Below are 23,229 nucleotides of genomic sequence, written 5' to 3' on the forward strand. Positions count from 1 at the left end.
AACAGGGTCACATTCATACTCAACACTCATACTTTACAACCTCATTCACTTATCCACACACCACCAAAAACTCCTCTCCAAACACACACATGTTAGAGATTAGGTGAACACTATGCAACACAACTATATAAGTCATGGACCACAGACATGGATTCAGAGGAAGATTTCAAGAATGTCAGTTTCTTTACCAGAGCACACCCAACTGAGCCTATAGAGAACACACCAATTTATACATCAAGTACACACAAGGGTTAGACAAAAGGACACATACAAGCTCATCTATAGCCACTGTCAAACAATGCACAGTCACAACAACTAGTAGAGTTAGAAAGACAGCAAGACATGTGACTGGACCCACTTACCGTGAAGAAGGTAGCAATCCTTCACAGAGAATATCCCTCACAAGGACATAATGAAGTAAAACCTCGAGTATTAGCAACCCACCATTGCTTATATGACACAGGACATACAGCTGGCCTATTACTGGCATGGTTGGGAAGGAGGGAAATGGAAGCCCACTGGGTACACAGAATACAGGGTCCTAATGGTAAGATCTTTGACACAGACCAAGAGATAGCAAATGAGTTTGCATGCTATTATAGGGAGTTCTACAGCGCACATGCCCTGGCCGACTCTCCCCAAATAGGGAGTACCTAGAAGAAGTGCAGATTCCCCTCCTGATGTCAGAAGACAAAGCGGCCCTTGAGACAGACATAGAGCTGTCAGAAATAAAGACAGCAATAAGTAGGCTGAGACTGGGGAAAACACTGTGTCCAAATTGGGATCCCAGCAGAATTCTTTAAAAGAAATGCTGATATCCTAAGCCCATATCTACCAGCAAAGATTGAGGAGGCAAAAGAGTGGTATGCTCCGGCAGGACCGCCACAGTGCTACAATTGTACTAATCTGAAAGCCAGGGAAACCACATAGGTGCTGCAGTTCCTACCGTCCCATATCTCTTCTGAATATTGAGACTTGGCATCTATACTAACTACAAGACTAATAGCAGCCATGACCCCCCTGATACATAAGGACCAAACCGGTTTCATGCCTGGGAGGTCGACTAGATTCAACCTCCGCAGACTGCATAACTGGATAGACACCATTAATTTCCTTGGATGTTGAAAAAGCATTTGATGCCGTCCACTGGCCCTTCCTGTCACAGGTCCTGAGAAAATTTGGGTTTGGACCCAAATTTCAGGGCTGGATAAAGTTATTATATACCAACCCAGTAGCCACCGTCCGGGTGAACGGGGTACTGTCAGGAGACTTCCCAACAGAAAGGGGGACAAAACAAAGATGCTCCCTGTCCCCCTGCTATTCACCCTCACACTGGAACCTCTGAAATGCATAGTTCAGACACACACAAAGATCACAGAATTCCACATAAGGGGAGGGTGAGATGAAAGAATTTCATTATAAACAGATGACATCCTTCTCTACATCACTCGCCCAAGAGAGACACTGCCTGGAGTATTCAGTATACTTAAGAGGTATGGAGCCCACTCAGGCTATGTAATAAATTGGGATGAATCTCCCCTATACTCAAGCAGGGGAAGACCCAGCTCAGCTCAGCTCAATAAAAATTAACATACTGATGGAGACCAGTATGACAAGGTAAGACAGGGAAGCGTAATCAGTCTTACTAGGACTACATATGTTCCTATGGAGATATTCACAGGTTTGAGCCAATTATACAGGTTTTCAGTTAATTCTACCTGAGAAAGGCATTACTCAGAATATAGGAGAAAGATTTATACTGTGTCAGTAACACTGAGACTAAACAGTATTTTAAATACATTGTAGTGGTTACAGGCGCATTCTGTAAGATGCAATGTACAAACAATTTTCTTACCATCATATTTTGCAATGTCCTCACTTGTATTTTCCTTCATAGCTTGGGAAAGCACCCACCTGTAAATACATTGAAACTATTTGTGGATTCATTTTTATCTAAACATAAATAGTTCAACTTACAAAACCCTGTTAAACAATAAAAAAAACGTATGCACCAGACATTGAAGAATGTTTATGGAAGGTGGCGAGGGCAGGGAATTTATTATAATAGGCTGCCTGGAATCACCTCATTCTTGTCAATACTGAGAAATACTTAACCATATCTCTATAAAACAAACAATTATCTCCATCTTATTCTATTTATAATTGAAATACTCTACATGTACACTTATTTTAGAACAATTCTAGATTCAAAATGTAGCTCAAAACAATGATATTTAGCAGTCCTGAAAAATGATCTTAAAGGTTTAACGTCTTTAAACCAAAATGAAAATAGAAAGCTATCTGTACCCTACATTCCCACCAGAGTGTAAACAGAACAATCCAAGGTGTATATCTGTTTTTTGGTGAGCCTCTCTCCTCAACCTAAATTTCCACTGTTTAGGTGTGGCACTGAGACAGCTTTAGCTTGCATGTTAGCCTCTTGAAATCAAATACACTCAACTAAAATACAAAAACAGACGAGTTTTGGTACAGTCCTCTTCATGCATTGGTCTATTAAAATGTAATTCAAATTTGTACTTCCATCCACCACAGCATGGGACGGTGTGGCAGCCAACTCCAGCCATTTGATCTCTTGCACTATGAGTGAAAGTATTTTCATGTATCACATGTCCAAACTGCGCTAGCAATTCTTTACTTTGCCAATGCCATTTGCTTTTCTTTATCCTTATATTCTTTTTAGTCATCCCTGTGTATTTAGACTGTCCTTAGATTGTATCAATTTAAACCAATAGTACATTTTCTTTGCACCAATAACAATCACATTTTCCTGCGAGGTGCATTTACAATTAAAAAGGGTTTCAATAGACTTGCCTTCCTGGAACCACCCCTACAGTTTTATTGCATTTATATACAATGATTAATATATTTATTTTTTATTGCACACATGGCCACCACATTTAATGTGACAGCTTGTTTTTTTTATTTTCTTCTTTTTTATTTTTGTGACAAAAATTTGCAAATGAGAAAAATGCACCAACTTTCCAAGGCCAGGTCTATCAGCTTTGCTAATAGTTGCTACTTTTCTGTTCTGGTTCAGTGGCAGTCAATCCACACAGGAAAGAACTATTGGAACACTGGAGAATAACTGCCCACTTAGCAAAATAAGCAGCACGTAGTCTCAGACTTGTTGTGGACGGTCGTTGCTGTAAAGCACTGCTGTTTTGTAAAACAGGTGAAAACAGTGTTCACTTTCCTGGACTTGAATTTTCAAAGCGAGTGTGCTTATTGAAGCGTGAAGGAAAAGAGATGTGCAAAGAGAGGTATACACAGAAGTCTATAGGCAACTGGCAACTTGCAAAACAGCCAAACACAAAACATAAATGTATAAGCACAGTTCCTTCCTAGAAAGGGAAGGAATAGTTGTTAATCATAACAAGAATGCACACAGTGCAATGATGTACAAGTGGACCTTCTGTGCTAAGTGTTTTGAAGCCACCTAGCACTGCAATCCGGTGTCCCAGCAAAAGGTTTCTTCGATGTATGCAAGTTATGGTCTGTCGGACAGAAAAGTTCTCTGCATGGTAACAGGCATGTACCCCTGCCCTGAGTGCCCCACTGTACTGTTGTCTGAATCCCCAATACTGACATTTGTGTCATAGGTGGACAAGGATCATGAATGTGTGCAATAACATAGGTCTGTCTCACAAATTGTGGTTAGCTCACAAGATAGATCCAAAAAGCATCTCAGGAAATGAGAAGGGGCTGATAAGAGAATTATAAAGGGTACATCTGGGAGCCTGGGATTAACCTTTTGATGCACATATCACTGCGGCTTAGATCCATATGTCTGGTCACTCCCATGAATTGAGTAGTGGGTTAATCAGCTTCGGAATTGTGCCTGCTGTGAAAGATATCCCTTCAGGGGAGAGAAGAGAAAAAAGATGTCCACTTCAAAAGAAGCAGAACCCCAACATAGACCTTCAAAGGGCCAGAACCTAAATTACATTTTAGTGTCTAGAAATGGACTGTAAGAAGTGGAGTTTGAGACCTCAAACTTTGTCATCAGCCAAGCAGCCAGATCAGCTGACTGAGAAGGGGAAGGTCTGCAAGACTTCTGCCTGTGACCAGGACTAGGGGAAAAAGCCTGCTAGTCTCCCTGCTGGGTGATGGGACATCACCCAGGCACCAAGATCTACCTGCCCTGGAGCTTGGGGCACAAGTGCCTGCCTGCTTGCTATGACCAGAGTGCCCTGTGAGGAAAAGGAGAGCACTGGAAGAAGCGACTCCCCCTGGGAGGCCTTACCGTGAGGACTCCCTCTGCGAGGTGTGAAGATATGACTGTTGCCTGATTGGGTTGCTGCTTGTGTGCAGTGTCAGCTTGGCAAGCCCTGTATGTCAGGAGTGGGCCACCATGGACTAAACTGTGTGCTAGGAGCCACAGGGGTCCCACTAATACTGTACCACCATACAGCAGACCATCAGTAAAGTTGCTACTTTGTGAAGTGCAGAGACTTGCAATCAGCTTTGCAAGGGTGTGTGAGGAGCCTGCATCAGTATTATCCGGTAATGTGGCATTCCTGCATGTTAGGAGGGACTACTGGTACCAGCGCTGCTGAAGGATTCGGGTTGTCGCCTGGAATAGAGACTAAGGCTACGTTCGTCGGGTTGGACATGCACTGCAAGAGAACTGCCCCTGACTCACCACTGAGGGCTGCCTAAGACACCGTTGGTAGCTGGGAACTGCCCCATTGCATGTTAGGAGGGACTACTGGTACCAGCGCTGCTGAAGGATTCAGGTTGTCGCCTGGAATAGAGACTAAGGCTACGTTCGTCGGATTGGACTTGCACTGCAAGAGAACTGCCCCTGACTCACCACTGAGGGCTGCCTAAGACACTGTTGGTAGCTGGGAACTGCCCCAACAACTGAGAGAACACTGGCAGTGCTGCTCAAGAGTGAGAGCTTGCGCTGCCGGGTGCTGCAGTAATGGCAGCCCAACTTTTCTAAGCAGAGATGGACTAACCGGTACTCGTGCTGAGAAAACCTGCTGCACTCTTCCGTGCTGCAAGAGTGGGTAACGAGTGAACTGGGCTGGTTGTACCCCAGGGGACTCGCTGCTAATGGTGCTGTGTAATAGACACTTTTGACTAAAACCTGAAGAGACAAAAGGGAACTCTTGAGTATGGCCTAAGAGTGAGCATTCCCTAGATGCAGCCACCAGTGAACTGGGAATAACCTCACACATGTTACATGAAGGAGGGTGGGACAGGGATTTGCCTGACAACTAGTAGAACCCTGGCCTCAAGGGGATTGTGTTGTTGCTTCTGAAAGCTGTATTCCTTTGCTGGTGTAGAGTAAAATGCTACTTTTCTTATAAAAGCAAGCATTTGATTAACGTTGATTTATTGTTCACATCATGTGCACTTCTTTGAGTTATGTTTATTGGCTTGTATCTACATCTTGCCCCTGACAAACACCCCTGACCCTCTTCCCCCGCTCCAGAGCCTTGACTGCTTTAACACCGCTACTACTGAGAGTCATGTGCAAAAGGGGCACTTGACTCAGTTGCTCAGGATCCATAGTAGGTCAGGCTCCGAGACATCAGGAGTAAAAGGCCTCAACCCCCATGGTTGGGCCCAGTAACCCCTACGTGCCCTGTTGCCCTCTAAGAGAGGTTCTGACAGGGTAATTGGAAAAAATGTGGAGCACTACGAACAATGATGGTCCATATGTTGTTTCTGGTCAGGAGTAGCTCGAATGGCAATGTTTTTTAGGAGTGACTGAAAGCAAATCTGTTGATGAAGTGATGGACAAAGATAAGTAACTAGGTAAAACATGATCAATGAAGTATGAGGAGAGCAAGGGATATTCAAATGAGGGTGACTAGTGAAATATCATGTTACATGGCACACAAATAAGCCTGGAGATTGCAGTTGTGAAGAATCTGTTAATCTTAGGCTTCTGTTGTTGATGAGGGATGTGGAGGGTGAACTGGTACATCAAAATAGACTGCCCTGACATGCCTATCCTCGTGAGTCCTGCCTAGGTAAATGTGTATGTATGAGTGAGCTGCTTGGAGTGGATCTTAATAGGCCACATCTTCTCTACAGCAATAGATTGGCTGCCTTCTCCTGTGGCCAACCAGCAGATGAAAAGAGACAGCGACACCAACCTTTCTCTTAGGGCCGTATGTAGATTCTATAACCTGGGATTACTAGCAGCGCTCCATCCAAGGTCTAGAAGTACATGCAAACTGCGTCTGAGGTATGACGTCCCTCCCCATGGGGTCTAGGAGAGGCCACTGGACCCACCAGATAGACAGCCGGTTCTATTTCCCCTGACCACACTCACATTTTTCCTGGGGCCTAGATGTTCAAAGGGACCCATAAAGTCAGGGCCAATAGCAGCCTCATAATCCATTCCAGTAGTGGCCTTGAAGTCAAAGGCTAACTAAATCCATTGACTGTATTCAGAGCTGCCACCAGAGTGCATGACAAAGTTTTTGCAGTGTGGACTTGAGACTCCCCTCAGCCCTGCTCTGAGCTGGGAACTCTGAAAGTGTACTTTTTATGAAACATGACAGCCATGGAAGATCCAGGTGAGGTTGTCCCATACAGATCTATCGGTAGCTATAAGTGCTATAAATATTACAGCACATAGCAAAAAACATACTCCAGTGATTGAAAACTGGGGAAGACATCAGTCTCTTAAAGTCTGACAACAGCGAACGTTAACACCTACCTGCTTTGTATGCACTGTGTAAACAAGATACCAAATTCGTGTGTATTCAGAGAAGATCTCCCTTTATCCATTCTCAACCCAGCTGGACGCTGTCTCTCTGCCATCAGCAGAGATCCAAAGCATGCACTCGTATAATCCCCAGCAGACTATACCATTGTGTAGCCCCCAACAGATTGCAAACAGTCTGTGACACCCATACTATCTGGCATCATGTAATTCCTTCCAATATTCTACCTCAGCGGTTAGAGTTCAGGAGCCATTTGAGTAGCCCATGAGCACTGGCTGAGTCCAGAGAAGAAACAAACTATCTCCCTCCTTCTTCAAAGAGAATCTAGGGACTTTGTAATCTACACATACTCTGCTCCCCACACAAAACAGGTGTCTTGCGAACACAGTGGCTGAGTCTAGAAGGCATGCATCACAATGACTGAGCATCGGCAGCCACTCTATGACAGTCAGAGGAGCGCACCTTCTCCCAACCAAATGCCAGTGGCCATATGATACAAAGTGCCTGGGGGTGTAACGGGCATGTAAGCCTGTTTTGCACGCCCCCAGGGCCCTTTGGTATTACAGAAAGGGCTGCAGAAGCTTGTGCTGCCCTTTCTGTAAATAAGAAAGTGCTGGTGCACATATAGCGCCAGAGTTATCACCACAGAGTGTTCCCTCACTTGCTCTGGGGGCAGCCCATCTAATGTAATAGGGTGCCTTTCTCTGTTTGCGCCCGGCGCACCTTAAAACAGGTGCATTGCGTGCAAATAGAGAAAGTGTGCCCTATGTGAAATAGAGTCCCAGAAGTCTGTAAACCCTCCCATAGAGTGTATAAGCAAAGGCGCCCAAAGCGATCTAATCTAGCTAGCTCTTCTCTTTCCTAAATTCAGAAACTAAAGAAAGTGAGACTGAAAGAAAGTGAGAGGTAAGTTACATTTTCAATGGATGAAAGGCAGCTACTTCACCTATTCTTTATGTTACCAGTTCAAATACCTAATGGCTGCTGTGAACATATGTATGCTTTGCTGTTTTCTTTTATTTCAAATTTACCTTAACTAACATACTCTACAGATAGCCTATAAAATGTTCAACTCTGTTTTCAATATCTATCCCAACAGTCTATTATAGTGACTGAGCCATACAGCATACTGTTTAGTTTAATCAGCCCGACTACTTTAAATTGAATAAAGTGGGAAACTTGACATTATTTTAGAAGAAATTAATCTCAGTGTTTTTTTCATGGAAACCAAAAGGAGCCTGTCAAAATAATGTATACAAACTGCTATATTTTTTTTTTATTATTCTTTTTATTGAGTTTTTATGAGGATCCACCATGATAACAAAAAATTAAAAATACATTGCAATTCCAAACTTTGTCTTAAATAAATTCCCTAGTGGTTCCCAGAGAGAAAGCTCTAAACAGAAACACTAAGATTAGGTAGCTATGCAAATTCATTCAATAGGTGACTCAAGAACAGATTGATCCATGATTGTCTAAAAAGAATCGCCCCAAATCGAGGAAAATATTTTGCCACTTCCTATTCTACTAGCATACCTCATTTCCTGATTTCAGACTTGTACCATTTTGCTCCGCCATTCTTGAGGGATGGGAGATAACTCAGAGCACCAGTTTCTCAACAAGAGAGCTCTGGCAACCACAGTGGCGATAAAAACTAGTTTCTCCCACCTGGAAAGGGAGCCTTGCTTCGGGGTCAAAGCCTAGGCACAACAACCGGATACTGGGAGTTATATTAACCTGAGCCATAGTTGTTAGCATCTTGAATATTCCCTCCCAGTACTCCTGTATACATCGACATGTCCCAATCACATGTATCCAACCCGCACCTCTACTGCCTTACAGCGAAAACAGAGATCAGGACAGCTGGGCACCATACGGGATAAGGCTTGCGGGGTTCGATATAATAGCCATTTACTGAAAAATATCATTCAATGTCAATTCGCACCTCTGAGAACTGAGAAATTTAGATGATTAATTCTCTCCCAGCACTCACTTGAAAGATCAAAGTTCTCCTGATGAGCCCATTTTATTTGTGCCTTTGCCTCAAGATCAACCTTATCCCTGTCCACCAATAACCTTCTCCACGACCCGGCGCTCCTTATTCCAGGAAGATCCACCAATTCTGAGACTAACGTCTGGGCATTAATGATTAAATTGATATCCAGATCCCTTAGACTGTATAGCATAGTATTATAGGATCCCACCAAAAGAAAGTCATTTTTGACAACCATCTGGATGTTTAAGGGAGTTTCCCTGTTGTCAGTGATGCGAAAATCCCCGATTTTACTAAATCCTGTATGCCTCCACCTCCTTACTAAGTCTGCATTGAGCTGAGCACCAGAGCGTAACATGAACTGTGTAAGGGGGTGTTGAAATGCAGATATGAATTGAATATTTTCTCAAAAAATCTGACTTTCTCTTAAAGAGCCATTTAAGAATCTTATAGCAAACTTTTTTGGGAGATTTCTCCAAAAGTGCAGAATTCCGAATATCGTGCTCCCTACATATTAACTCACGAAAGTCATTAGGGAATGTAGAATCTACAGATTGTTCTGCTTTAAATCTAGTGAGATAATGCGCAAAAAAGGCAAAGTAATAATTTTTAAAATTGGGCAAAGCTACCCCCCTTTTTCTTTATCCACATATAATGTGCTTAATGCGGCTCGAGCCTTCTGATTTTGCCAAATAAAAGGACAAAACATAGACTCCAGTTTTTTTAAAAAGTTTTGTGTTAAAACACACGGGATGGCCGAGAACAGAAAATTAAATAATGGTAAAACTGACATTTTGATCAATGCAATTCAAACTAGTATAGAAAAGGGGAGAGACCCCCATCGGGCAAGCAAAGCCTGAGTTTGGGAGCAGCGGGCGTAATTAAGGTCATACAGGTCTCCTATATCGGCTGAAAAATAAATCCCAAGGTATCACTTTGGCCTAGTATTCACACAATGTCTTAATTTGGGGAGCAGTTTAATAGAAGAGGTGCCACACAGAATAATATCGGTCTTACTCATATTAATCTTGTAGCCACCAATTTGCTAAAATTCGGCAAAAACACTGAAAGCCACTTCCTGCGAAGTACGTTCTTCATCCAAAAACATAATAATCTCATCAGCCTAGAGTTTAATCTTTCCCATTGATTTTAAAGGAGGTTGAATCTTACTATTTTGTCTAATTTTAATGGCTAAAGGCTCAATGAAAAGAGCAAAAAGTATAGGAGATTAAGGGCAACCCTGCCGAGTCCCTCGTTGTACTTGAAGTTGACCAACACACACGGAATTAATAATAATATTAGCTTCAGAGTTTGAATACAACCTTTGAATTAGTGCTGAGACTTGAGAGGGCACCTTATAGCTAGCCAATACTGCGAAGAGTGTTTCCCATACAACCAAATCAAATGTTTTTTCCGCAGCTAATAAAAGAAGGATGGCAGAGATCTCATTAGAGGCGAAATAGTCAATAGCCTCAGCCAAAAAATGCGTTTTAGTTGCAAGTTGCCGACCAGCTATGAACCCGTTTTGATCAGGATGCACCAGTTTATTGACAACCCCATTCAGCCTATTAGCCAAAAGTTTCATAATAATTTTATAATCTGTATTTAGCAAAGAGATTGGACGATAAGCATTAGGATCTTCCCTGTCCTTATTCTATTTGGGAAAACTAACCACGTTCCCTGAGTGCCAAGAATTGGGAATCTGTTCGCCCCTAAGTAGGCCATTAATTAAAGAGAGAAAATCATCACTGAATGTCTTAATGAAAGCTTTATAAAATTCAGCTGGAAAGCCATGAGGTCCACAAGCCTTCCCCATAGGGAGGTTCTTGACAACCTTAAGGAGTTCTCACTTCGTAAACTGCTGTATTAGAGCACCTCTGTCCTCTTCTGTAAGACTAGGAATATCCAGTTTCCCCAAAAATTCCTTAATAGACCTAGGGTCAATATCCGGAGCATGGCTGTAAATTCGCCTATAATGCTCTAGCATAATTTCATCCACAGCTCTGGGGTCAGTGTGTCTAACCCCAGTGATAGGGCATCTCAGGGCATGTATGATATTACCAGCAATTCGATCCCTAGCCTGCCATGCCAAAAATGTGCCTGTGAAATTACTGTCCTCATATACCTTTTGTTTATAAGTCTGATATCCTATATCAACCTTCTTAAGAAAAATGTCGGACAGTGCCTTGTTAGCTAATTCAAAAGACTGTCTATTGTTTTCCGAAGGAGCATGTAGATGAGCAATTAAACACCTTTGCACTGCCTCTTCCAGAGCCCTGTTTTGTTGTCTCTGAGAAGATTTGTCTGCTGCCTCCTTGGCGATTATCAAGCCCCTGAAGAAGGCCTTAAACGTATCACAAATTATAGCCGGAGTTGAAGATCCCTGATTACGTTTGAAAAACTCACTAATTTCATTCTTAGAAATCTGCACCCATCCTTCATCTTGAAGAAGCTGCTGTTTAAAGACCCACCTTGTAGTCTGAAACATGGGGACTTCTGAATAAAGAGACACTTCTAGCACCAGGGAGACATGGTCAGATAAGCCAGAGTGCCGCACCGACTGAGCCTTAAAGCGCAATGTTTTAGATATCAGAAAAAAAATCTATGCAAGAGGTGCTTTTGAACCGGGTTGAGATACACGTATACTTTCTCTCATGGGGGGCATTCATTCTCCAAGGATCACAAAGCATCAACACTTTGACATAGTCTTTAAAGATTTTGGCAACTCTAGGTTTATGTTGTTTCCTGTCCCTAACAGTGGTATCCAAAATTGGATCCTGAAGAAAGTTTAAATCTCCTCCAATAATAATTTTACCTGATAATTGCAAAAGGGACTGGAACAATCCTACATAGGGACCTGGATCATCTAACAAATCTTTCTTTGGCAATTAAACCATGCACCCAACATCATCGACTATCGGGATCGCAAGGAAAGTCAAGCGGCCGTGCATTGAGACCTCTAGTTAGAAAGACCGTGCCGCCGCTATGGGCTGCTGAGGCTGCAGCAACCACCTTGAAATTGGCCATTTCTTTAAACATATGGAAGCATGCAATTTTTTTAACTGGGATATGAGTTTCCTGTAAAAGAATAACCGAGGGATTTAGAGCAGCTACCCTTTCTTCGATTACAGACCTTTTCCTCCGATTATTTAACCCGTTGACATTCCAGTAAACTATTCTTAATGAAAGATTCAACCTTGTCATCGAGTTCTCAAAGAAAATCGCCAAGGAAATAAATGATCTAAACCTGGTCCAATTAATATCACCCCCTCTATAACCTTATCCATTCTGAAATACACATAGCTACTATTTAGTGTGGAAAACCAGGATCCTGCACCCCTTAACAACCCTCCCGACACCCAACCCCAACCCACACCCCCACTCTTGGGTGGCCAGAGCCTGGGGTCCTCCCGCCTGAGCAATCCGGGGCCACCCCCCACCCCCAAACCCCACCCTTCTTTAACCGGGTGCCTTGACATGGCGCCCTACACCATAGACTCAGAAAGTACTGGAGCGTAAGTACCATAAAGACGCATTTGATTTACACTCTATGAAATCCATCTTTCTGAAGGAGCAATTCCCCTCCCAGTGCCAGGTCCATCCTCCTTTCCCCCCCCCTCTCCTAATCATATTTTTTCCCCCTTCCCTCCTACCCTCTGCCCCGACTGCTTCTGAATTGAATGCAACAAAGTCTTAGCAGCATCATCTGTATGAATTGAATTAGAATGTCCCTGAAAAAACACTTTAAGTTTAGATTGTTGTACAAGTCCTGCCGGAGCACCGGCTTTTTGGAAAGCCTGAATCATCCCTTTCAATTCTCTCCTTCGATCTGCAGCCACCACAGACATATCTGAAAAATGTTTAAAGGCGAAATCGCCAGGAACCTGATGTATTTTACTCTTAGTTGCTTGTTGAAGAATGCGTTCCTTGACCCGAAAGTCACCAAAATTAATGAGGATAATTCGAGGATACTTTGCTTGGGGTGACTGTACTGTGGGAACCCGATGGTCCCGCATGATCGTAAGATCCAAATGTTTATCGCCTGGTTCAGTGAGAATATGCTGCAAAATAAGGTCCGTGACTACGTTTGTGACAGTCTGTTCGTTTTCACGCACTTGAAGGATTCCTGTAAATCTCAAGTTTGATATGCGTGAGTGATTCTCAGCATCATCTAGCTGGATCTGTAAGACTAACAAATCAGCTTGACATTTTGCCACTGATGGTTTCTCAGAGACGCGAGCATCCTGCAGGTCGGATACTCGCTGTTCAATCTCCTTGATGCGTGAGTTAAGTTGCTGTATATTACTCGAAATTAAATTCAGTTGTGATTCCGTCCTCTGATTTGCCTCGTTTTGTGAGATTTTCAAGGCTTTTAGCTCAGACAAGATCTGAAGGAGCAGATTTTCCGAAAGAATATCGGAGCTTGCCTTGCCTCTAGGTGCATGAGAGAACAAGCCCATTTGAGAGTTCAGCTGATCCTGGACCGATTCAGGAGGTCCATTAATAGAGGGGTTTGGGGGGGCCTAACTGTAGTGCTTATCCCTGATGCAGAAACTGACTCGCAGGACTCGTGAGAGAGATCAAGTAGAGAGCTGTTTGCTTGAGGAGCAGAGGCAGAGGCAGAGTTAGCAGTCAATGCGGGAGCATCGCCCTTTTGGCCCTTCACAAGTCCAGAGAAAAGAGGATAGAGCATTTTGGAGCTTGCGCCCATATCCAGAGCCCGGCTGTAAGTATCTTCGGCGCTACAGCTCAAGGCTGATTGGTTCAGAGGTGGGCTATCCTTATTCATTGATTGTGAATTTAAATCTAAGTCCAAGTCCAAGCTCCTAGCCTCTGCCAGTGGAGAGTCAGAACCAGCATTTTGCGAGCTAGTCATAGAGGGGGGTAAGCTGTGAGGAGAAGTGTCGCTAGAAGCTAAAACGACAGTTGGTGGCGGGGCGGTATTTGAAGACAAGTCCATATCCAGGTGATTGTCGGATGTGGCTAGGCGCTTTGTTTTAACAGTGCGGGCCACTTTAGGAGCCCTAGAAGCAGGGCGTCCTTTTCCCTGAAGATAGTGCGGAGATCGGGGCATTATACAGCGCTGCTCCTTGCTCTTACAAGTGCCCTGCAGCCCCCTTCCTCTCCCCACCAGTGCAGCAGGCTTTTGAAAAAAAAAGAAAACTAGCCTCGCGTCAATTTGCGCAAAAAAAAAAAAGAAGAAAATACGCAGGGGTGCAGTGTCCTTTTAACCAGCCACTTTCCAACAGTCAGAACGTTTAAATGTGCAAACAAATGTACAAAAAATAACTGCACCAACACCAGACACTGCCCACAGCAAAGTAACTTATTATGTCCAGTTTAAGAAAGAGAGGGAAAACTTCCCTCAGTGGAAAAAGGTAATGCCCTCCATAACCCCCCACCTCACCTCCGTTTCCAGTCCTCCTCTCCTGAAAAACAAAACTCTGACCATGCAGTCTCAGACCTCTTTGGGACTGCAAACGGATTCCCCTGACAGCCAGAAGAACCTGAGGGAAATTTCTCAAAAAAATGGCTAAAAAAACGGCAAGCAGTGAACAGCAGGGGGGAGAGGAATCCAAACTATCTTTTCCGTGTTTCAATAGCACGGCGCGGGCATAAACGCGTTTGCCTGCAAGCGCGCGTCCTTCCGAGCCGGTGTTCAGCCGCGGAGCATGACGGGAGCTCCTACGCGGCTACGTCGTCCCAGAAACTGCTATATTACTCCAAATAATGAGGTTTACATGCCCACTCGATCTCCTAAAAATGTATGTAGAAATCCAGATCATCAGTCTATTTTCTAGCAATACCTTTGAAACACTCCATAAACGTCATAGGTACTACAGCTAGATCTGAAATGGACTTAGTGTAATGTTTCAATACATAGGATTCTGTCACTGAGCACAGAAGCATTATTTCTCCACTACACCAAATGAAGCATGTGCCTCTGTGAAAACTGGTCACTAGATACAACAAGCATTTTCAATGCAACGGGGCTCGCATTTACTCGAGTTGGAGTTATTTGCGTTGTAAACTCCTAACTTTTCTTGCCACACAAATTTAAAGAAAAAAAAACACTGAGCGATCGCGCTATGTAAAATGCGACACGATTGCGCTGAAATTGAAAATGAAAAAACGGAGCGTGATCGCGCTATGTAAACCCCAGCGGGATCGCAATCGTTTACCGGTGCTGTGTAGGCGGGCTAAACACCGGAAAAGGCATGATCTATGCATGCCTTTCACAAATGAAAGCAAGCAGATTTTAAAGAGCAAGCCCAGGAACCAATGAAAGAGACTGACGTGAACTGGGTGTGGTTTGAAGCCCAAAGAGAGATTAATTTATGGACGGAGCGCTTTGCGCTCGCCCATAAAAAGCAGCATTGACAACAGACAGCTGTACATATGTCACAGCAGAACCACCTATCGGAGTCACTGTGACCCGCTGGAAAAACAATGTTATGACAGTAGAGATACCCACGTTTTGTTAAGTCAGAATGCCAAACACTGTTCATAAACCAGGTAATACTCAGTCATACTTTCTGCACTACTAAACAGGATAACATCAGAATTTATATAATTATATGGAAGGGCACGTGTAACATATATTTGAGTGGTCCCTATACATTCATGGGTGCTACAATTATGTATTAGGGAGGGTTCTGTAAGGCAAATTGAAATATTGTGCCTTAAATCAGTCACTTTGTTTAGGGGGAAATAAGGTGATGCAGGGGCCTTTGAAGATTAGCTAGTCATGCACACACCTATTGCCCTGTGTAGTTGTATTTTCAGACTCTAGCCACCATGCACCATGCGGACTTCAATTGTTATAGGCTGTTAAATTCTGAGCTGAAGCACGTCTTTGTGAATATTCATGCCACAGATATTGAAAACAATGTTAAAATTGCCAGAGATACCCGTAGCTCTTATGGTATATGTCTTGTGAGTAAAAACCAAAGCAGTCTGGAAGAGCAGAGCAAGCTCCTCAGCGGCATCTGTGTGGGGCTCAACAAAATTCGGTTGCTCACAGCTCCAAACCCTCAACGTAACTGTATAAGCCTAGACCAACTACACAGGTGTGATGGAGCGTGTCTTATCACGTAAGCACGTCAGAATTGTTTTAGAAATAGTCATTATTTTAATAAGACATGAGTTACTGGTTCCCTCTGAGTATTTGGCAGAAAAGACAGTGGTAAAGGAAACAACCGAAGTTTACCAGTCAAATGCAATTTCCGCTGCCCATAGCCCCTACAGGAGCTTTCCAATTGGCCAAATTGAGTATCAATTGTCATAAAGTCCCTTCTTTGGTGGTTAAGGTTGAGGGAAACTCCAATTGTGCAGTTTTACGAGAGTCACTTTGGGGCCTGTGTGATACAGATAATCCAAGTAAAGTGCATTGGTTGTCATATGGTCGTTCCTTGGAATTGTATTCTACTTAGGACATCATGTGGTGAGAAGAAATTTGAATGAAAATAAATCAAGGAGGCATTCATGATGTACAGATATAATCAGTCAGCCCATTGATACTTTCTAATTATATTTACACCATGATACGATTACTTTGATCTACTTGATATTCCTATACCTTCATTAAGAAAGGTATTTACAAGAAGCCAGTTGGGATAGTTATCCTAGTGGCTGTCCGGCAGAAAAGGGATCATCTTCAAACTGCCAGTATTCCATCCACTGCTGGTTTCTCCATTTACAGGGGCAACTGAGATGGCTCAGGCAATGTCCTCTTCTATGCAACAAGCAGTGAGATGGCTTAGGCAATTTCCTCTACTATGCAACAAGCAGTTTAGAAAATGGTGAGTACCCTGCTGATACTGTTCCCATATCTTGGCCTGTTTGTAACATTATTGGTGGCAAAACACATCATAAGGGCATGGAAAGTACAGAAGAGTTTGATTCAGCACTGTACACAGTAGTGGCTAATGGGGTTTGTGTAACAAAATAAGCATTTCATCTTGAGATAGATAAATGTATTTGCACCTTTGCTTTTTTATCTTGAATGTTTAATCATTTCACTAGGGGAGGTAATTTGGGGAGAGTGGTTTCCTCACTTTTATCAACGTTTACACCATTCTTTTGTTCTTATGAATTCGTATAGTCTGCATTTGTTGTGTGATTTGCTTTAAAACAAATAATGATTTGATGAGAAACCATATGCATTTGTATTGTTTGAATCAAATGCATACATCAATAAACTACAAAGTCCATTCTATAGACTGCAGTTTTTGTATAAGAAAATAGAAGTGTACGTCCTTTAGTAGGTGTACAAATTGAAAATTGACAAATTAAATCAATCAGACCGATTTTTTTTACCAATGTGTTACTGACACTTACCCATTCATTGTCCCATCATCAAATGTTTCTGAAAAATATACTTCACCAATGGGCTGTGGCATCTGATATGGGACCTAGAAATAATTGAAAATACAAATGATTTCACTTAACATAGTTAACGTGGTTCTCACTAAAACGATGCACGGGCATGTGATATGGCTATTGTGTCAAAAGGTCTATGGTAATAATATGAACTAGTCAACTACTTCTGGAATTTTGCAATGTTCTGTATCCAGGAAGCTGATTCATCAACTTGGACAAATACAAAGTATGACTTTGAGCCCACTACTTGGATGTCAATACTTACAGCCATATTGCCTCACTCCTTTCTTAACTGAGTCCTTCTGGGGGTGGGCAGATGTATATTGGAAAACAGGGGAGGCGGACCAAAAAGAAAAGAGACTCTACTGAGGAGCAGACACACTAACGAAAGGGGATTGGAGAGGTATTACCAGGAAAAAATTAGACACAATAAGAAAGATTGCAAGAGAGAGGTCACACTTTGGCATGGAAAAGGGAGACGAACACTTGATGGGGCAGAAATGGAAGTGGTGTCCTTATTGGACAAGAGAGCATCTAAAGGTAGAAGGGAACTGGAAGGATGATGGAGAAGGAAAAACGGCACGCCTGGTAAGAGAGTCTGAGGCAGTAAACAGAAGGCAGCACAATGGAGAACTGGAACAAAAGAGAGACATACAGGACAGGGTACTAAGACTGGCCCACTGCAAATGAGAGAGGAGAAGGGCATACAAAAGAGAGGACATGGGTGATAAATGATGCAAAGAGGACTGGAGAGAGGAACAAGGGTGTTGGGGCTTTAATATAATTTAAAGATGAGGTAAAGCCAGTAAAGAAGCCACATGGAACTCCTTTATGACTTAGAAACAAAATCAATATTTCTCGAAGGAACACATCACCTATAAGCAAAGTGCTTCTTTGTGTTGAATACCTGACATTCAAGAAAAAAAGCACCATGAATTGTTCCTTGTGCGTGAATGCCCATACGATCTGAAATTCCTTGCTAGTCAACATGTGACTTGTTACCACTCTGAGGGAATTCAAATGTGAACTATAGAACTACCTTCTATTCACAAAGTAATTTACAAGTATTATCTTTATGACTGCAGAGGTTCCGCACTTGGGGTAAAATCTCTCCGCAGTCTTTAAGATACTACCCGTAAGTCCCTTTGTGAATACCAAAAAGTAGTACATTTAGATTTTTGGTCTAAACTTAGAATTTTGGTCTAAATTTACCTTTGAGAATCAGGCCATGAGTACTTACACCAGCTCTACACATATATGCTAGCTGATGTTAACAGGACTGATCTTCACTGTTATGAGTACCTCCCTGAAATACATTTTCTAGCTCCATTATTATCATAATGAATTATCATATGCTATTTAAGTTCTTGTAAACTTCCTGCTCTTTCTATATGGGGTATGCCTTATTATTTGTCTCCTGTTGTAAAGCATTCTGCCAGCCCCATATGCTTAAGAATGAATTTTATTAAAATAGCCTAGATAAATTTCCGTTGGCCCTTGATGGCCCAGCAATTTCCCCAGTGTCTTCTTAACTTTGGAAGAAGTGTGGAAGGAAAGTATTTCTTCTTAAGGGTCTCTAACACTTCCTCCCCAGCAATTAGAAGCTTCCTAATTACAAAATCAAGGCCCAGAATTGGGCAAGGATCAGATCTTAGGAAAATGTCTACCCATGTAACATTTGTTAAATAAATTCAGATCGTCAATTAAGAAATCCACCCTGGTCAAAGACATTGAATGCTTGATTGTGTAGCATTATTACCTCAATAGAAATCGATAACAGAGATCTGACTTGCATTTTTATACCCATGATATTAAATCTTGGGACGTGAGCATCTCAGAACTATTCAGACCTTTCACACCACCATTCCAACATTCATCTTGTAGGTCTATGCTACTCACCAACAGTCATCTGGGTGTAATGGATATTCTTGCTCATGCAATTGAGCTACTTAAATCCATAATCGATTTTGAACTTAATTTGGCATTCAAAGTAATTCAGGTTAATTCCAAAGTCCCAACTCATACACTCCTATCCTAAGTCCCAGTGTTGCAGAATTCTGTGGTCAGATTTAGCCACAAAAATCTGACGTCACACAACTGCCAGTAAAACCAAAGTTTGAATCTTACAAGATCGGCCTTGATAAATGTTTACTCAGCAGACAAACATTCTCCAGGAACTCAGAATTTTGAACTGGAGAAATGGTCTGTTCTCCTGGGGGTGACACGGAGCTCCTGCTGACGTCACACAACTGCCAGTAAAACCAAAGTTTGAATCTTACAAGATCGGCCTTGATAAATGTTTACTCAGCAGACAAACATTCTCCAGGAACTCAGAATTTGGAACAGGAGAAATGGTCTGTTCTTCTGGGGGTGACACGGAGCTCCTGCTATGTTTACGGCTTGCTTCCTACAAATGTTAAATTCCTTACAAAGAATCAGAGGCAGTGGTTTGGCACAAACCCACCATGAATTTCTACTATGTACTATAGACTTGGGCTCAAACTATAATTCTTCAATCACATAGTGTAGAAATGCTTATGCCCAAATCCTCATTTAATTTTCATTTTCATCATTAACCAGGATCTGTCATTGGCAACTTAGAACCCTGTTCCAGGTTAATTTCAATCTGGGGGTAGATTGTCCACGAAAATACATGAATACCCTTTCAAATTTAAATTCCCTAATCTCCCAACTGGTCACTTTCCCCACACATACACATATGGCAGGACAAGCACACAGCATCTTGTTTTCACTTGAGACATATGCAGTGCAAATATTATATGGCACTGCATATATATGCAAAACCCTATTCCTTGATGGGTTGCTGTATAGTCTCATTCAAATATGAAAGCAGATTGTAAGTATGCAAACTGAAAACCGTTCACTTGCCTTCAACAAACCTATAAAGTTACCAAAGGAATGCCTCCCCAACCAGGTCCTGCAAAGCCTTCACCTCTTTTGGCATTTTGAAACTGACACATATGCTCTTGTGGAATCTCTCCTTCACAAAATGTATTCCTAGAACCTATGACGTTGTGGCTCCATACAAAGCAAAAAAAAAAATAGGAATAGTCGAGATGGCCATCAAAATCTGGGTCAACGAAGAGTTGGCTGATATGAAAAGATTGGTAATGGCATTGGAAAGGTGTTTGATAAATCTTGATAAGTAATTCTCTGAAGTCCATATGATGAATACCTTAGAACAACCCAGAAGTTCTAAAGAGAGCCCACTTTATAGACAGAATCAATTTATCCCCAAATCAGACAATTACATTTGTGTAGTATTATAGGAAATCACAGATCCAGAGGATTTTAAAAATGCCCAATTGATTGCGAACTAACATTGTGAAAACCTGTTTTCCATTATCACAGATTAAGATACATGAGAGAATGACAGAGATTGAGCCTGGACTAAGAAATTGCCTGTTGGGCCCAGAATTGCCAACTATAAAAGTTCCTGTTATTTGAGATTCTGGAATGGTTTCCTCACACACTGTTCTCCTACTTTGAACTGAAAGAAAAGAGGCATGGAAACATTTGGTTTCTCCTTCCCCCAGGACACTGCTTCATGTGACCCCTTAAAAGAAACAGAAATATGCACATCTGGGCATCTATATGACTGCTGTACAGCTTCTTTGTTATTTCAAAGAAAAGTCAGGTTATGCCTCTCAACGTTGTATCCCCATCATTACCTGTAAAATAGAGTTAGTAGCACTTTCCTCTTCAGCATCATCAGTACGGTCTGTTTCAGCATTATCCTCCTTAATTTCTGCAACTACTAGGATGAGCAATGAGACACTCAGATACATCCAGCTCCACTTAAAATCCATGGTCTTTGGCTGCTGCAAAATAAAAAAGGATGATGTCATGCAGTATTTTGTTACAAGCTCATGTGATTATATAGGTATTCTACCTATACTAGGTGACTAGGTTTACTGACACTGTGTCAATGGTTATCATAAGAGAAGCACAAACCATGTTCAGAAATGCTGTCCAAGGCAGTTTCAGGAAGGCCATGCCAGATTTCAGGATAACTACATAAAATAAATCTGCATACAGCAAATCTAAATGGAGCTCATTTACATAGATAATGGCTGTTCTCTGATCAGATCTGGGTCACCCTCCTAGGCCTACTTTAGCCATTCCTGATGTAGAGCATTCACATCGGAAAGATGACAAAGCACACTGAGTGAATATTTTAAGGGACATGAACAAACTGCTCACTGGCATAGGTTCTGGCACAAACATGTGCAATAATATATCTAATGGTAAAATTGGAATGACTTGACTGCAAGAAGATTACATTTAGAAGATCAATTTTCTCACTTTCAATAACCATTATCAACATCATTTTATTCTCTGGGAAACACATTTATAAAGCTTATTTTCTTACTTGTTGATTCTATAACTTATTTCAAGTATGCATATATTTTGTTAAAAACAGCTTTTTCTTCTTGGCCACCATGAAACCAGCAATACTAAGTTCTAAAAATGTGCAATAGTGAACTACTGTAATTTAATGTGTAGTATATTTTAAGTGCATTAATGAGCTTTTCTTTTATAAACTGAAACACTGAATCAGTTGTTGAAAAAATGGAGAGAGAGGGTCCCCACAACCTATCCACCCAAGGGGACAGGGCACCGTATCACAATATCATCAAAAATATTTCCCCTTGGAAGGAGAGTTCATTCTACACAAAACACCATTCTTTCATCATTCACTCATATACCCCAATGATCAGTAATAATAAAGGAATATCAAAAATTATTTTTAATAAATAGTCCCATACAAAAAATTAAAAGTATGAAAACCACAATATTATAAAGGAAATCCAACAGGCCCCACAAAGGACCTCTGTACAGTCTATGAACAAAACAATAATGTCAATGGGAGACAGTACACATGACACCCTCCCTAGTATATCATTAGTCACTGTACCGTCTAAGGTATCCAAAAGCCAATTGACTGGTACACCAAGTTCCTCGTCTATTATTGGCCAGTTCCAACAAGTCCAGTCTTCCACCCTGCGTAGCAAGATGGGACAGTATGTGAGTGAATGTTGAAAGAATGGTGTTTTGTGTAGTATGAACTCTCCTTCCAAAGGGAAATATTTTTGATATCATATTATGGACAATCAGTTGTTCCATGGCACTAAAATATCCTACAGTATTGTAAGTGGCTAAACCTACGTCACCTCCTTGTGTAAGTCATGGACTGCTCTGCTTCACAACCCTGAGAGAGTCAAGCGCTTAACAGGGGCACACAGGGCCAGATATATTATTTCCTTGCAGTTGACAACACTCTGATTCCGAGTGTACAACAGCAAAAATGTTTCTGCACATGTGCCAACCCAATTTTAATAATTGGTAAAGTTTTGCAGACTCTAAATAACGTGTTTCTGTTTCGATATAGAATCACAATTTGGAAAGGATGTTCATTCCAAATTGCAATTTGCATCCATATGTATCAAAGGTTTGTGACCTGAATTCTGGTCACAAACCACTGAAATGTTATTAACTTATAAGTTGGGATGGTAACTTATTTGCTTAAGGGAGGAGGCAGCAGGTATTAGTCTAAGGCATCACTACCAACTCTCACTGATTTTTTTTTTTTTAAATGGTTTTGATAAAAGCAGACCCATTTCTCTAAAGGAATTGGGCTGATTTAAAAAAAAACATCCTTGTTAGTGTGGCCAATTGGACTGACTCACAATTCTTGACCTAACTAATGATTAATAGGTAGGTCAGATTAAGACTCACTCCGAAACTTTATTGTGTTAACCAACCTATTAGTACATAGGTCAGTTCACAAATACGTTTATGATAGCAAAAAGAATGGTCGTAAATTGCAACCAGAGCAATAGTACATCTAGCCCTCAGTTATTCAGTTTGGGAGGTCCAATAGTACTGAGACTACAGGAAACCAGTGATAAACAACAAAGTTACTATCATGGAGAATTGACCAAGCGCTTCTTCCCAAATTAGCAGAACTTTTCTCGGAAATATGAGTTTGAGCAAAGCTTTTAGAAGGACATTGCCTATTTCCAAAGACTTTGATAGAAAATGGGCTACACCAAGGATATATTTAACTACAAACACTTCTATTTTCACACTATATTTCTAATTTGCCAGAAATATTAAACTTTA

General features: G+C 41.7%; 1 protein-coding gene across 1 annotated transcript in view; it reads right to left on the bottom strand.

Annotated features, from left to right (window-relative positions):
- Positions 1-23,229, bottom strand: part of CLGN (calmegin) — a 317,529-nt gene that overhangs the window by 258,449 nt on the left and 35,851 nt on the right. The window contains exons 2-4 of the mRNA XM_069241043.1: positions 20,775-20,924; positions 17,041-17,114; positions 1,856-1,914 (exon numbers count right to left, since the gene is read on the bottom strand). Coding sequence (XP_069097144.1) covers positions 1,856-1,914; positions 17,041-17,114; positions 20,775-20,912 — 271 coding nt within the window. The 5' untranslated portion in view covers positions 20,913-20,924. The remainder of the gene's footprint in view (positions 1-1,855; positions 1,915-17,040; positions 17,115-20,774; positions 20,925-23,229) is intronic.

This window comes from Pleurodeles waltl, chromosome 1_2 (assembly GCF_031143425.1).
Source record: "Pleurodeles waltl isolate 20211129_DDA chromosome 1_2, aPleWal1.hap1.20221129, whole genome shotgun sequence".
In the NCBI taxonomy this organism is placed as follows: Eukaryota; Metazoa; Chordata; class Amphibia; order Caudata; family Salamandridae; genus Pleurodeles; species Pleurodeles waltl.